Source organism: Hoplias malabaricus, chromosome 2 (genome assembly GCF_029633855.1).
Source record: "Hoplias malabaricus isolate fHopMal1 chromosome 2, fHopMal1.hap1, whole genome shotgun sequence".
In the NCBI taxonomy this organism is placed as follows: domain Eukaryota; kingdom Metazoa; phylum Chordata; class Actinopteri; order Characiformes; family Erythrinidae; genus Hoplias; species Hoplias malabaricus.
This window is the reverse complement of record NC_089801.1, coordinates 44,298,802-44,310,996: the sequence shown is the minus strand read 5'-3', so window position 1 is coordinate 44,310,996 and position 12,195 is coordinate 44,298,802. Positions and strand designations below refer to the sequence as shown.

At 39.2% G+C, this 12,195-nt stretch overlaps 1 protein-coding gene across 2 annotated transcripts; it reads right to left on the bottom strand.

Moving 5' to 3' along the window:
• Positions 1 to 1,546: 1,546 nt before the first annotated feature.
• tlr3 (toll-like receptor 3) lies at positions 1,547 to 11,935 on the bottom strand. Of its 2 annotated transcripts, XM_066659826.1 has the most exons (5): positions 11,872 to 11,935; positions 10,668 to 11,217; positions 9,391 to 9,585; positions 4,010 to 5,865; positions 1,547 to 3,505 (listed from the first exon to the last, which is right to left on the bottom strand). In XM_066659826.1, the coding sequence occupies exons 2-5, from the start codon at positions 11,112 to 11,114 to the stop codon at positions 3,277 to 3,279; spliced, it is 2,727 nt and encodes a 908-aa protein (XP_066515923.1). In that variant the 5' UTR covers positions 11,115 to 11,217; positions 11,872 to 11,935; the 3' UTR covers positions 1,547 to 3,276. The 2 variants fall into 2 exon arrangements, with proteins under 2 accessions (XP_066515923.1, XP_066515922.1); XM_066659825.1 differs by having other exon boundaries at positions 10,668 to 11,927.
• Positions 11,936 to 12,195: the final 260 nt, after the last annotated feature.

Genomic DNA, 12,195 nt, shown 5'->3' with positions numbered 1-12,195 from the left:
ATTTAGTGGGTTGTCCTCTGGCCTCCTACTTCTTTTTATTGAATACCATCTCTGCCACTGACTTTTGTTCCTTTAGTTGTTTATCAGCACATGCCATCATCTGTTTCTCTGACATTTTCCAGCGTTCAGTGGTGCTAGTGTGTGTGTATATATATATGTATGGGTGGGATTTTTAGTAGGATTTAGCTTGGCCAATCATGGCACAGGGGGCAAAGTTTGTCTAAGGCAAAATAAACCAAGCTTGTGGTCCAGGTCTGGTTCCTATGGTGGGTGCTATACAATTGGCTTTGTGGGAGCTGCCTGCTGCTCGCCTGGATGATGATGATGATGATATATATATATATATATATATATATATATATATATATATATATATATATATATACACACACACACACACACATAAGAAATTTGTTTGGATATGTAGTTTTTGCTATCTTTTTGGCTTATTTACACAACAAATCTCTTTCTTTATGTCATCAGATTTTACCGACTGCTATCAGGATGTTAAGAATAATATAACAAAAGAAATTTTAAGAGAAATCACCTACCCTAGCTTTAATTGTACAACAGTTCATAGCCTTTGTTTACATATTATCATAATTTTCAATAGGACATAGATTTGAATGGTAGGAAGGCCAGTCTAGTACATTTATTTGCATGGCTGTTGTAACATGAGCAGAATGCAGCATGGTATTTAATGCAAAAATGCAGTAAGTATTGACTTCTCTGAAAAATACATCACCTAGAAGGCAGCACCCTTCTAAGCACCCGGGGAGCATTTTTGGAGGTTTAGTGCATTGCTCAAGGGCACTTCAGCCATGGATGTGGCTGCCGGTTCTGGGGATCAAACCGGCTTCTTTGCTGGATGATTCTTTTATATCCAATCTCGCCCATTTCAGAAGTGTTTGAACACTTCGTAATGTTCCTTGACTTAAACTGTCCCCACCCGAACATTTTTAGTGTGGTGTAGACAGCAGTGTATACTGTATTCACAAAAATCAATGAAAAAATCAATGAGAAGGTAAAATATTAAACTGTCCTCAGATACAACAGTCCTATTGATCTTTGATCTGTAGACTCTAGCTCTCCAAACCAGGGGCAGGAACATGTGTGTCTGATAATGAGGTTTATGTAAAAGATAGCAGTAAAACACCTACACAATCTCTATATTATATGTTTTAAGCTATGCAGAGAGTCCTGACAGCCGTTGGAAGGTGTGTCAGTTGCTGAATTGTGTTACACCTTGCACACAACTTGCTTAGTCCGCATACAGAAGCACTGGCCAATGGGATACTCTGAAACAGCTGTACATGAGCCAAAGTACTCCAAACATATTGTTAAGTGAAAAAAAGGGTGGTTAAAGTCCTTTAACACTGGATGGAGCTGCTTTCTCTGGAGTGATCAAGCTTCATGCAATACACGCTTGTGGCTGAATGCAAACAAATATTCTGAGCAGTTTTGCAATGTGTGTGTGTGTGTGTGTGTGTATTTATGCATTCATGATACTACAAAGTCTTTTAAATATGAAACATACCAAGATTTTTTATTTTTTATTTTTTCTAACCAGAGGACTCCCCCAAAGTATTTAAAAAATGCCTCAAATTTAACACCATGTGAGCACACTAGATGGCAGTATACAGCAACTAACCAAGCTTACTGCAAATGCATGGCTTCCTAAAAAAGTGATGAAATACACTATTTATCCAGAAGTTTATAGATACCCTTATCATTAGTAAAAATCTATTTCATGGGCCACCCATTTTGGACACTGTAAAAATAGAAAATGGAGCAGCCACACATGAGGCAAAGGTGTCCCTGCTCAATGCTAAAACCCTCAGCATTAGTACGTGGAAAAACAAGGCTTCAACCAGTGCCTTTAGGGTGAGGTGGAGTGGGGTTTGTGCTCCAGAAATGCCAACCAATGTTTCAATGTCTAGCAAAAAGGCTTATTAGAAAAGTAGAAGCTGTTCCTGGAAAAAAAGGGGGGACAAGCTTCATATTAATGCTAATTTTGAATGGAAACTTTGCATGAGTGTCCATTTACTTTTTGATATATAGTGAATATACAGTATGTGGTCTACATATTCCAGTATTACTAAGACACAGGTAGTATTACCATAATGACTAGTGAAAACCCGTGTAAACACACAATTAAAAAATCTTCTAGGTTCAAAGTTGCTATAGTGCAATATCTCTTTGGGATTTATCAAAGTAACTGCCCCCAATTCAAACCCACACCTTTTTATCATCACAAAAATTAGAACACAGAAGAAATACCCTGTTTGTCAATGTAAGCACTATCTCACAAATTTAGCTAATACTGCTAACCAGCTGCAAATGAGATGAGCTTGATTTACCCTGTAACTTGCTTGCAGCTTCAGAACATGAACCACTGCTAGCCTGAAATTGCTGCTATTCAATAGCTCTACAATTGAACCCAATATATTTAATTATTTTTAAAACTTTGCAGAAAATATATTTAAATTAGTTTTCTGCACAAAATGAATGATAGCGAAAATAAAATAAGAAAAGTTGTGTAAAACATGAAATCTGACTGGGATTGACCAAATTTTTAAATGTAATGGTAAACACTAGCAACCTAGCAATACCCTAAAATCACTCCATATTAGAATTATCATCCAAATCTACTCTCTTGACAGAATGTAAACGAGCATAATATTTGGGCATACAACAACCGAGCATAACAATTTACACATCTATGTTATTGTGTTATGTTATTACACATCTATGCATTATGTTAAATGATTAATCTACATTAGATTTCTGGAAACCTTTAAAAATCAAATACAGAAAAATAAAATGATATGCATACCAACATTTTTTACATTGGTTAGGTCCTGCTGTTGGTTAACAGGGAATTCAATCAGTTCATGGTTTTAATTAAAAATACATTTTGCAAAGTTCTGAGGATGTTTTCTTACTATTTGCTGCTCTCCTGTTTGCATGCTTGAAGCCTGTCTATTGTGTTTATGAATCCTCTGTGTCTGTACATGGGTTAAAAACAAAAACGTCTCAGTTCGGTCTGCTAGGTTTTCTCTCTCTGCTCATGGCGGAAAAATGGCATCCAAAGGTTTCAGACAACGGAGAGAACTACAAATTTTGACAAGCATAAACATGCTGAGTTTTTGAACATACACAAACCAGAGAGAAAAGCTTTATCTACAATCATAGACATCCCCTTTAAGGCACCACTGGTTAAGCTAGTGAAATGCCATTAGCAGGTCAGCCATAAATACAATTATCTAATAAGCCTTAGTTGACCCTGTTGCTGGAATTTAATGCCTGCTTCAGTTTCTGGTGGAAGGCAGCAATGCGCTCCTTCTGCAATGGCCAGTGGATGATGCAGTGTGATTTCAGCATGCCCCGTCGTATCCGGAGCGAGCGGTTCAGATGGTAATCTGTGACATCCTGAAGGAAAATCAAGACCAGAGAGTCTCGGCTATCTTCCATTAGAAAGTGGTGTGCCTGAGGGGCCTTAAACCTACAAGACAGAGGAGAGAGGGTAAGACTTGAGCTAATACCTAAAGAATTAATCTAATCCCTACAACAAATATTTACTCAAGTTCTGCAAACTGAAGGCAATTTTGTAAAGAGATATCATCAGGAGGTAGTAGCAGGATAGGCTAAGCAAACAGCATCTACCTCATGGCATACTTGAGTGATTTATTAATGCATATTTTCATGAATGTACGAAGAAGAAACCACTGTACATGTGGGCATTTTTATGTCAAAGTGGTGTTTCTCAACCTATTACAGTCATAAAGTCTTTGCTGGATAATAGTTTTATATCCAACATAGCCCATTTCAAATGTGTTTAAACACTTTGTAATCAGAAAAATCAGTTGTGAATTTGCATTTTACAGGAAGCAAACCCTTATGTGGGAAGTGTCCACTGGCCTTTGGCCAAATATAATCCAATGCCTTTCAGTTCCACAATTTCAGTATTGCTGAAAGTGTTATTAGTTTCTTTGAACATTAGACTTACTGTCGGCACCAAGGGTCATCTAGAAGTGCCTCTGTGACTACAAAAATTATTTTCCTAGATCTTCTCATGTTTTCCACAATGGAGTCCACCCTGGAAGAACCCGGCACTGCATTTCTGTCTTCCAAAAAGAAGGTACAATTCTCATTTTCTAAGGGGAGCAAGCTTCTCTCCACCCAGGGTATGTCATCAGGTGCATGGATAACATAGGCATCATGTTCGTATCTGTCTTCAACCAAGCTTTCAAACCTAGAGCCCTTCATGCCTAGTGTGCGGTTAATAAAGATGTTCCAGAAGAACTGAATTCTCCATCCCTGGAAGTGTACCAAGAAGGCTATGAACATGAAACCAAACACTAGAGTGCTGCTGAGCAAATACAGGGCCTGGAACAAATGCAGGTTCTTACAGGAGTCTGTGTCAAAGGAAGTCATGGAGTGATTGAAGTATGCCGGTGGAGTGTTGCAGACGTAGCTCTGTGCACGCCCAGGCACACTGGTCTTGGTGGTGTTGAGCCACTCTGCAAACCACTGAATGCTGTCACAAGTGCAGTCAAAGGGGTTATGTTCCATGTGGAGTTCAGTCAAGTTGGACAATGGTACACCAAACGTTTCCCATGGCACTGACGTCAAGAGATTCTTCTGCATTCGCAGGTATCGCAAGGACCGTAAGTCATCAAATACTGAGTTCTGCAGGTAGTCCAAGAGATTCCCATTGAGACTTAGCTCCTTTAGCTGAAAAAGGCCATGAAAGGCAGGAAGTGGAAGCTCATCCAGTCCGTTGTAATCTAGCTCCAGAACCGAGAGGTTCCCTGTGTCCTTGAGGAATAGGATGGGACCCCCAGGGTTGGCATTCTTCCAGACTCTGGCCAAGTTGTTGTGCTGCAATTTCAGCACCCTGAGATTGTGCAGTCCATCCAGCAAGTCCCTGTTGATGTTTGCAATATTGTTATTGCTCAGGTCCAGAAATGTAAGTTTGGTCAATGGTCTAAATGGTGAAGGTTGCATGTCTAAAGTTCCAATCAAGGCTCGACTTAGAGTTAATACCTTCAAAGTTGGCACATGGATGAAGGACATTGGAGTTAGACTTATCCTCTGGTTGTTGATAGATAAATACATTTCCTCCACATTATTTAGGCCCTGAAACTCTTCACCCGTTAGCTTATGGGCGATGTAGTTGTAGTTGAGTACAAGAGTGGTGACGTTTCTCAGGCTGGAGAAAGCTCCAGGTTCTAGCTTTGTGATGGCAAGGCCTGTGAGATTCAGCATTTGGAGAAATGGGGATCCTCGCAAGGAGACAAAGGACATATTTGTGACTGTTTTCAGTTCTATTTTGCTCCAGCTCAAGTCCAACGACTTCAGGCATAGAAGTCCAACAAACATGTTCTCAGTGATATTCCGGAAGGATGTATCCCTCATGAACAGGTATTCCAGTTTGACCAGAGGTTGAAAAGAGAAGTCATCTATTATAGGGTAGGCAGAGGTCTTGGTTTTCACTAGCGCCTTCTGTAAGTTGAGTTGCCTTAGATTTTTCAGTCCCAAGAAGGTATCTTTGGTGAGATGTTTTATATTATTGTTCTCCAAAGAGAGAGACTCCAGCGAGGGAAGCCACTGAAAGGTACCCTGTGCAATTCTACTGATTTTGTTGTTGGAGAGATCTAGCACAGAGATGTTAGTCTTGAGAAGGCCTTGGAAAGAGCCGTTTATGAGTGTTTCCTGCTGACTGTTTCGGAGGGACAGGTTTTTCACAGCAGTGTTGGAGAGTTCATCACACAGTTTGCCTAAGAACTGAGAACTGATCATGCAGCCGTCCATCACCAGGTCTTGGACTCCAGCAACTGGTTTAAAGCAGCCATTCTCCAACTGGAATGGGAAAAGAAACTTCAGAGTGGGTCTGTTATCAACATGAATGCCTGATAAAACATGAAAGCAGCATTTTTAATGGTTTTATCACAAATTAAAGAAAAAAAAACACTTTATAAATTTAGACAACAAGCCTTTTTTATTCTAAAATTCTGTTTGAACTGGGTCACTGGAGCAGCTGTTCTCTTTCTGGACAGATAGAGTGTTCTTAAATCATGTTATTAATATAGAACTATTCATATAGAACTAATCAAATGAAATATTGTCCCTTTACAACTACCACTAAAGGAGAAAGAGCAAATACTAGCTGTAATGCCCTACAGTGTATAGCCATTAGTTTTAGATAACACCAATAAAGCCTGTGGTTTGGATCAAAGTTCATCTTATTATAAGTTTCCAGTTCCTATTCAGTCCCCAGGTTCCTCTTCAGATGAGGTTGAGAAATCTTCAGCATTAGTGACTAAGCACTTTAAAAATGAGAACTTTTAAAATTACATTATATAATGGCATAATATATGGAGAAATAAATCAGGTACTAATGATCAAATTATTCTTTTATTTTTAATGAACATGAATTATAGAAATAGCTATACAATTAGAATAATATTGCAAGGATTGAAACCAATCCTTGACGTACCACCTATGAGTCCCTGGTTCTTCCTCTGTCCCAGGAGCTTGGATTTTTTATTTATTTATTGATTGATTGATTGATTGATTGATTGATTGATTTTTTATAAATTGAAATTTGCCTTACAAAAAATTATTCTAAATTAGTTAATAAAATATATAGAGAGAATGCAAACAACTAGGCAAATAACTAAACTGAATATCTTAAACACAATTATACAGTTGAAAACAAAATTACGTGTTTTGAAAGAAATAAAAATGAGAAAAATCTACTTTATATCAGTTATGTACTTTAATCAACAGTGCAGTGCTTGGGGCAACAGCTCTCTGTGATTGTATCAGTAGGTGAAGGAGGCATGGTGCTGTGTTAAACAGTGTTTAAAACACTGATTATGCAAACAATGGCCTCATTGTTTTCCTTCAGCCGGGCATTGTTCCTCTAATTTTGTCTTCAGGTGTACTGGGACCAAAAATCGGCCCTGGCATTTTGGACCAGACCGGACCACCACATTTGATAACGCACATCTTTTTCAGTCTTTTGAATGTGTATACCAACTGTGCAACTCTTTAAACTATGTTAGTGAGTGGTAGCTTTACAAATCCGCCTAGAATTATTGGATTCTCTTGTAAAGAGGCACACAGCTGCATTGGCATAACGTAGGCTATAGACAAAATGATATAATTTTAAAAAGTGAGATTTTCTTTCATTTCTGTATATTGTCCCTAAACACCTACATAAAAACTGCTTAACACATTATTCCAGGGTCAAAAGTAAAAAAAAAAAAAAAAAGCTTAGCCTCAGCCTAGCCTACTACTCACACCACAAACAATAATAGCATAATGATTAAATTAGAATGCTGCCCAATGACTTGCTGTTATTGTTGGGGAAAGGTGGTTTTAAAAAGTGTTCTAACATTTAAGAATATTTAGTTCAGTGTGGAAAACATAAAAGTACTAACTTATTTTCTCATCAAGTCAGTGTACACAATGTCTTACAAACAGCCGCTAGTGGTAAGGACATTAACTTATTTCACCTGCGTTTACAATACAAACTAACTTGGCCAAAGAACATTAGCCAAAATTATTTTATTGACGTTTTATCATTTTATCAGATTTACCAAAGGGTTGGGTTGCTTTAGCCTAATCATTACATAGCTCAAGTGTTCTGAAAGCAGTCCAGCTTACCGCAAGATCTACTACACTGCCAGAACCACCGTTGCCACCACCATATCTATCATCAGCCACGGGATAGATGAAGGCCCTAAAGGGGCAAATGTCTGTAACATTTGGCAGCGTTTGCTTGCTTTTTTTCTTTGCAGATTCTCCACACCTCCTTTGCATTTCATTTTCTCTCCATCTCAGTGCTGGTGGTTAGGAAACAAACATTTCTGCCCGAATGCATTACGTAGGCAAGACCAACCAGAGCCTTGGACCAACACGAAAAGGATTGGTGTTTAACAATGTGATTAGGATAGCCCAGTGCCAGGCCAGTGATCTACTGGTTTTATGGGCTGGTTAGATATAAATAATAATAATAAAGTGTCTGGACTGTTGGCCCACCGGGAAAATGCTTGGGTTTCCTTTACATGGATTTCTCAAAAAAATCTGGAGGATCACATTCCCTCCCTGGAAAAAAAACAAAAAAAAAACAAGGGGGAACACTGCCCATCCCGTTCCCTTACAGACATAATCTACTATGGTGTATGGGTAGCACGTTGTATATATATATATATTTTTTTTTGTAACACAAAATCTAATTTCCCTGGGGCATAATTATAAAAAATGTGAAACATTATGTAGTTTACATATAAAAACGATTTAATTAAGTAGTATATTTTTCGAGGTCATTTGGCGTACCTCATACTGCTTCACATACCACTGGCGGTATGCATACAACAATTTGAAAACCATTGCTTTAAAGAAAGCATTATAAGTGGCAGCACTCTGCTTGGACCTGGATTGTTTGGCTGGTATATGGATAGCAGAGCTTGCTTTAAATTAGCCTTAAGACAATTGGCCTGAGAGGTTGTTTTGTGAAATATAGCTTTTTGTTTAATATGTAAGTGCTGTTACAGTTCAGGGCGGCAAGGCCCTGGAGTTGTGGCTTCAAGCCCTGTTCCGGGTGACTATTTGTGAGGAGTTTGGTGTGTTTTCCCCCTTGTCCGCATGGGTTTCCTCCAGGTAATCTGGTTTCCTCCCATGGTCCAAAAACACACATTAGAAGGTAGATTGGCTACTCAAAGGAGACCCTAGGTCTCAATGTGCATCACCATGTGAAGTGTTGTTGGTTTGAATTGATGGAGGCAGGTGAAGCTATAATTATAATTATGAGGTTTGGGCCTTTACTGGGAGGAATTTTTAGGAACATTTAATTTGAACTGATATTCTTTTGATATAATGAAGAAACCTAAGATGAATTTCTTTGCTGTCAGATTGGTTCTCTCTGGGGCTCTCTGTGTGAGATGCTATGGAACTGTGTTGAGCCGCTAGCGAGCAATGAGATGTGTAAAGGGAAGGGTGAGGGCCTTTGACTGTGGTTGTCTTACTGTTTTTAAGATTTATGTTTGTATACGTATAGCTAATACTAATGTATTTTATCTCATTTGAAAGTAGTCCAAGCTGAAACACTCTTTGTAAAAGCAAAGCTAAATTGCAGTAGGTTTAAAACGCATCTAATTATTGTGACAGCTCAAATACAATTATGTAATACAGGGTTTTTGTGCAGTTTAAGTATCGTACCTTCTAAGTTCTGACCACTGAGTGAATGGTGGTCAGAAAAAAGAAAAACTAACATGGGCCCTTCAACAGAAACGGAACAGAGCTAGAGCTCTGTTCCTCATATCTTTGTTGGTATGTGGTCAGTGAAAGTAAAAAAAGGAAAGACAGCTTTGTGCGTACCTTCTTTAGTTGCAGGTTGGAAAGGCCCAATACCCGAAAGGACGAGGAGTTACTGAGGAAGGACAAGTCATCCGTCTTCAGAGTTTTGAAGTCGTTTCCAGAGAGGACGAGGGTCACCAATGTGGTCAGCTGGGGCCGTGAGCCCAGACTTGCAGAGCTCAGTTTATTACGGGATACATCCAACCATATTAAGCTCTATCCACATAGCAGAATGAGATGAGACATTTATGACATTTTACACCACTCTAAACTACATTTGACATTCAGCATGGTGATTTTTTTAATTTGTGCAGCTGCTCCAGAGTGTACCATTCTACTGAACTCTGTTTTATGGGAATCCAGCAACCACATAAATATTATAGCAATGGCCTAGCAGCACCCTAGCAACGATTTGGAATACAGCTCAGACTAGAAACACATTAGCAAGCACCTAGGGAAGTCCTAGGCCATAGTAAGACATTTCTTCAGATGGTACAGAATACAAAGTCAAGCACTGTGGCTGTTTGCTATTGGGACTGTACTGCTCATGGGTCTCACTGGCATGTCCTGTTATTCGGCACCCACTGCAACATTTAATGTGGAATGGGACCCTCTAAAACAAGGTGATAAATGACTGACTGACATGACACAGTATCTATAGACTCACAGCCAAATTTCATTGCTCCCTCTAAACAAGCAACTGAACAACCTGGAAACAAAGTGCTATATTAGTCAACATGAGTTGTATATGGATAACTGGATTTACTGACTTTCCTCTTTCGTAGACCTCTGCTGCCAACAGAAGATGGGTCTAAGAAAGTAATTTTATATATATGTTGGTAGTAATGTCTGAGTAAGAGTGGAGTTGAAAATGCTGCTGTGTCCTGATGTGCCCTGACTGGTTGGGCAACACGGCACCACCCTATTAGTTACAGATTCACACTGTAACCTAATAACAAAGGCTACAAGAGTGAAGTCTCCTGGCTTCAGCAGAAAGTGAACAGTTTAGATCTGCAGAGAACTTCACTCCACAGTGTGGTCAGCCCTGGTCTGTACACATCCAAAACATAATAGTCACAACCTGAAATAAGTCAGTTCAGCTAAATTTATGGTGCTGCTAATACACCTCAAGCCCTTAGAATTTATGCCCCTCTAGTTGACACTTAGCATTGAGCCCAGTGATCTCTGTCTTGTGCAGCTGCTACAAGTCATTTAAGTCATTGGGTCTTTTAAAATTTGGGACCAACATTTTGTCCAACTTGTGTTTGTGTCTTAATGTGTGAGGTACAAGGCCCTACCTTAAGGACAGAGAAGGGTTCTCCATGGAGTTTGAGTCTGTTGTCCGAGAGGTCGAGGTGGGTCAGTCTGGAGCAGTTCCTCAACTCACCAGCAGTCAGCAGATGGACCTCATTTCGCTGGACACTGAGGCGCTGGAGAAGAGGTAGTGCCTCACAGAGTCCCAGTCCAAGCCCCGTGATGGAGTTATGGTTGGCGTCCAGCTGCACTAGGCCAGGGTAGAGCCGCAGGGTGGAGGGATCCAGGGCAGTCAGCCGGTTGTGGGATATGTCCAAAACAGAAATGTTCTGGGGAAGGTCTGCAGGAATCATGTTCAGGTTCAGATGACTACAGTCTGCCCTGCTGTCCTCCACTAAACAGGAGACTTTGTGAGGAGATGTTTCCCCTGAACACGGACACGAGATTCCCACAAAGAAGAACAGCAGAAGGGCAGTCCATCTCGGGACCATGATGTGATGTCAGCAATAATTCAAGACGGCAGAATATCTTCCACAAGAAAGTCATTCAGAGAAGATTTTGTATTGTATTTTGAGACTCTTCTACCTTCATGAGCTTTTGCGATTCAGTCAAACATGAAATTAAAAACAAACAACTAAACAAACAAAAAAATTCCTCCAAAAAGTCCTAGAACCCAATTCCCTGGGAATAATATTCTTGCACATTTGGGTTTTGTAGTTTAATTTTTTTCTTTATTTTCTTACTAAACGTTAAAATCTCTATGCTTTAGCAAGTGTTTAATAAAATATAACCTATAAACAAACAAAAACAAAAATTTTCAAAAGAATCTTCGATTGCCTAGCAATGAACAAACCTGTTGATATATTGCACCTCTTTTGACTTTATTTGTCAAAATCCCAGTGCTTATATGGATTCAAAATGTAAGTCTCTAAAACACACAAACAAAGTTCCTCAGGAAAAAAAAGCACTTTTAGTTTAGCAACGAAGCCGGTTGTATTTTTAAGACTGTTGCAAGACACTTCTCACATTTAATGCTTCGTAGAATGTGTTAAGTCGCTTATTAAATAAACACTCAAAACTAACAAAAATTATACATACTGTGGATGTGCAGCAACTTACAGTAGCAAATAAAAATGATGTACAACAATTATTATCATAGGGTTTATCTCTACAAATTCGGGCGAGTGGCGCGTTCAGCACACAGCTAAAAGGCAAAATAAATATTTTAAATACGGTTTTTGCACTTACTTGACCCTTTGGTATCAGTGTTTACAATTCATGACAGAAGCTGCGTTTCCATCGCAGAAAATCCACCTTAAAAATCTGTCGACGAAATGAAACTGAGCCTCTTTATGAAGGCAGGTTCAGTGACGTCACCACAAACGTATTTCTAGAATCCATGAACTCCACTGATTTACACCACTGTATATAAAATGAGGTTTCCCACTGGAATTATTCCGTTTCGCCTTAAATAGTTGAATCCCGATATGCTAAGACTTCCTGTATTTTTCTGATCCACCTTAAAACATGCTGCATATTGGTTCTGAATTAGGAAATGTCCGTGCCGCCTGG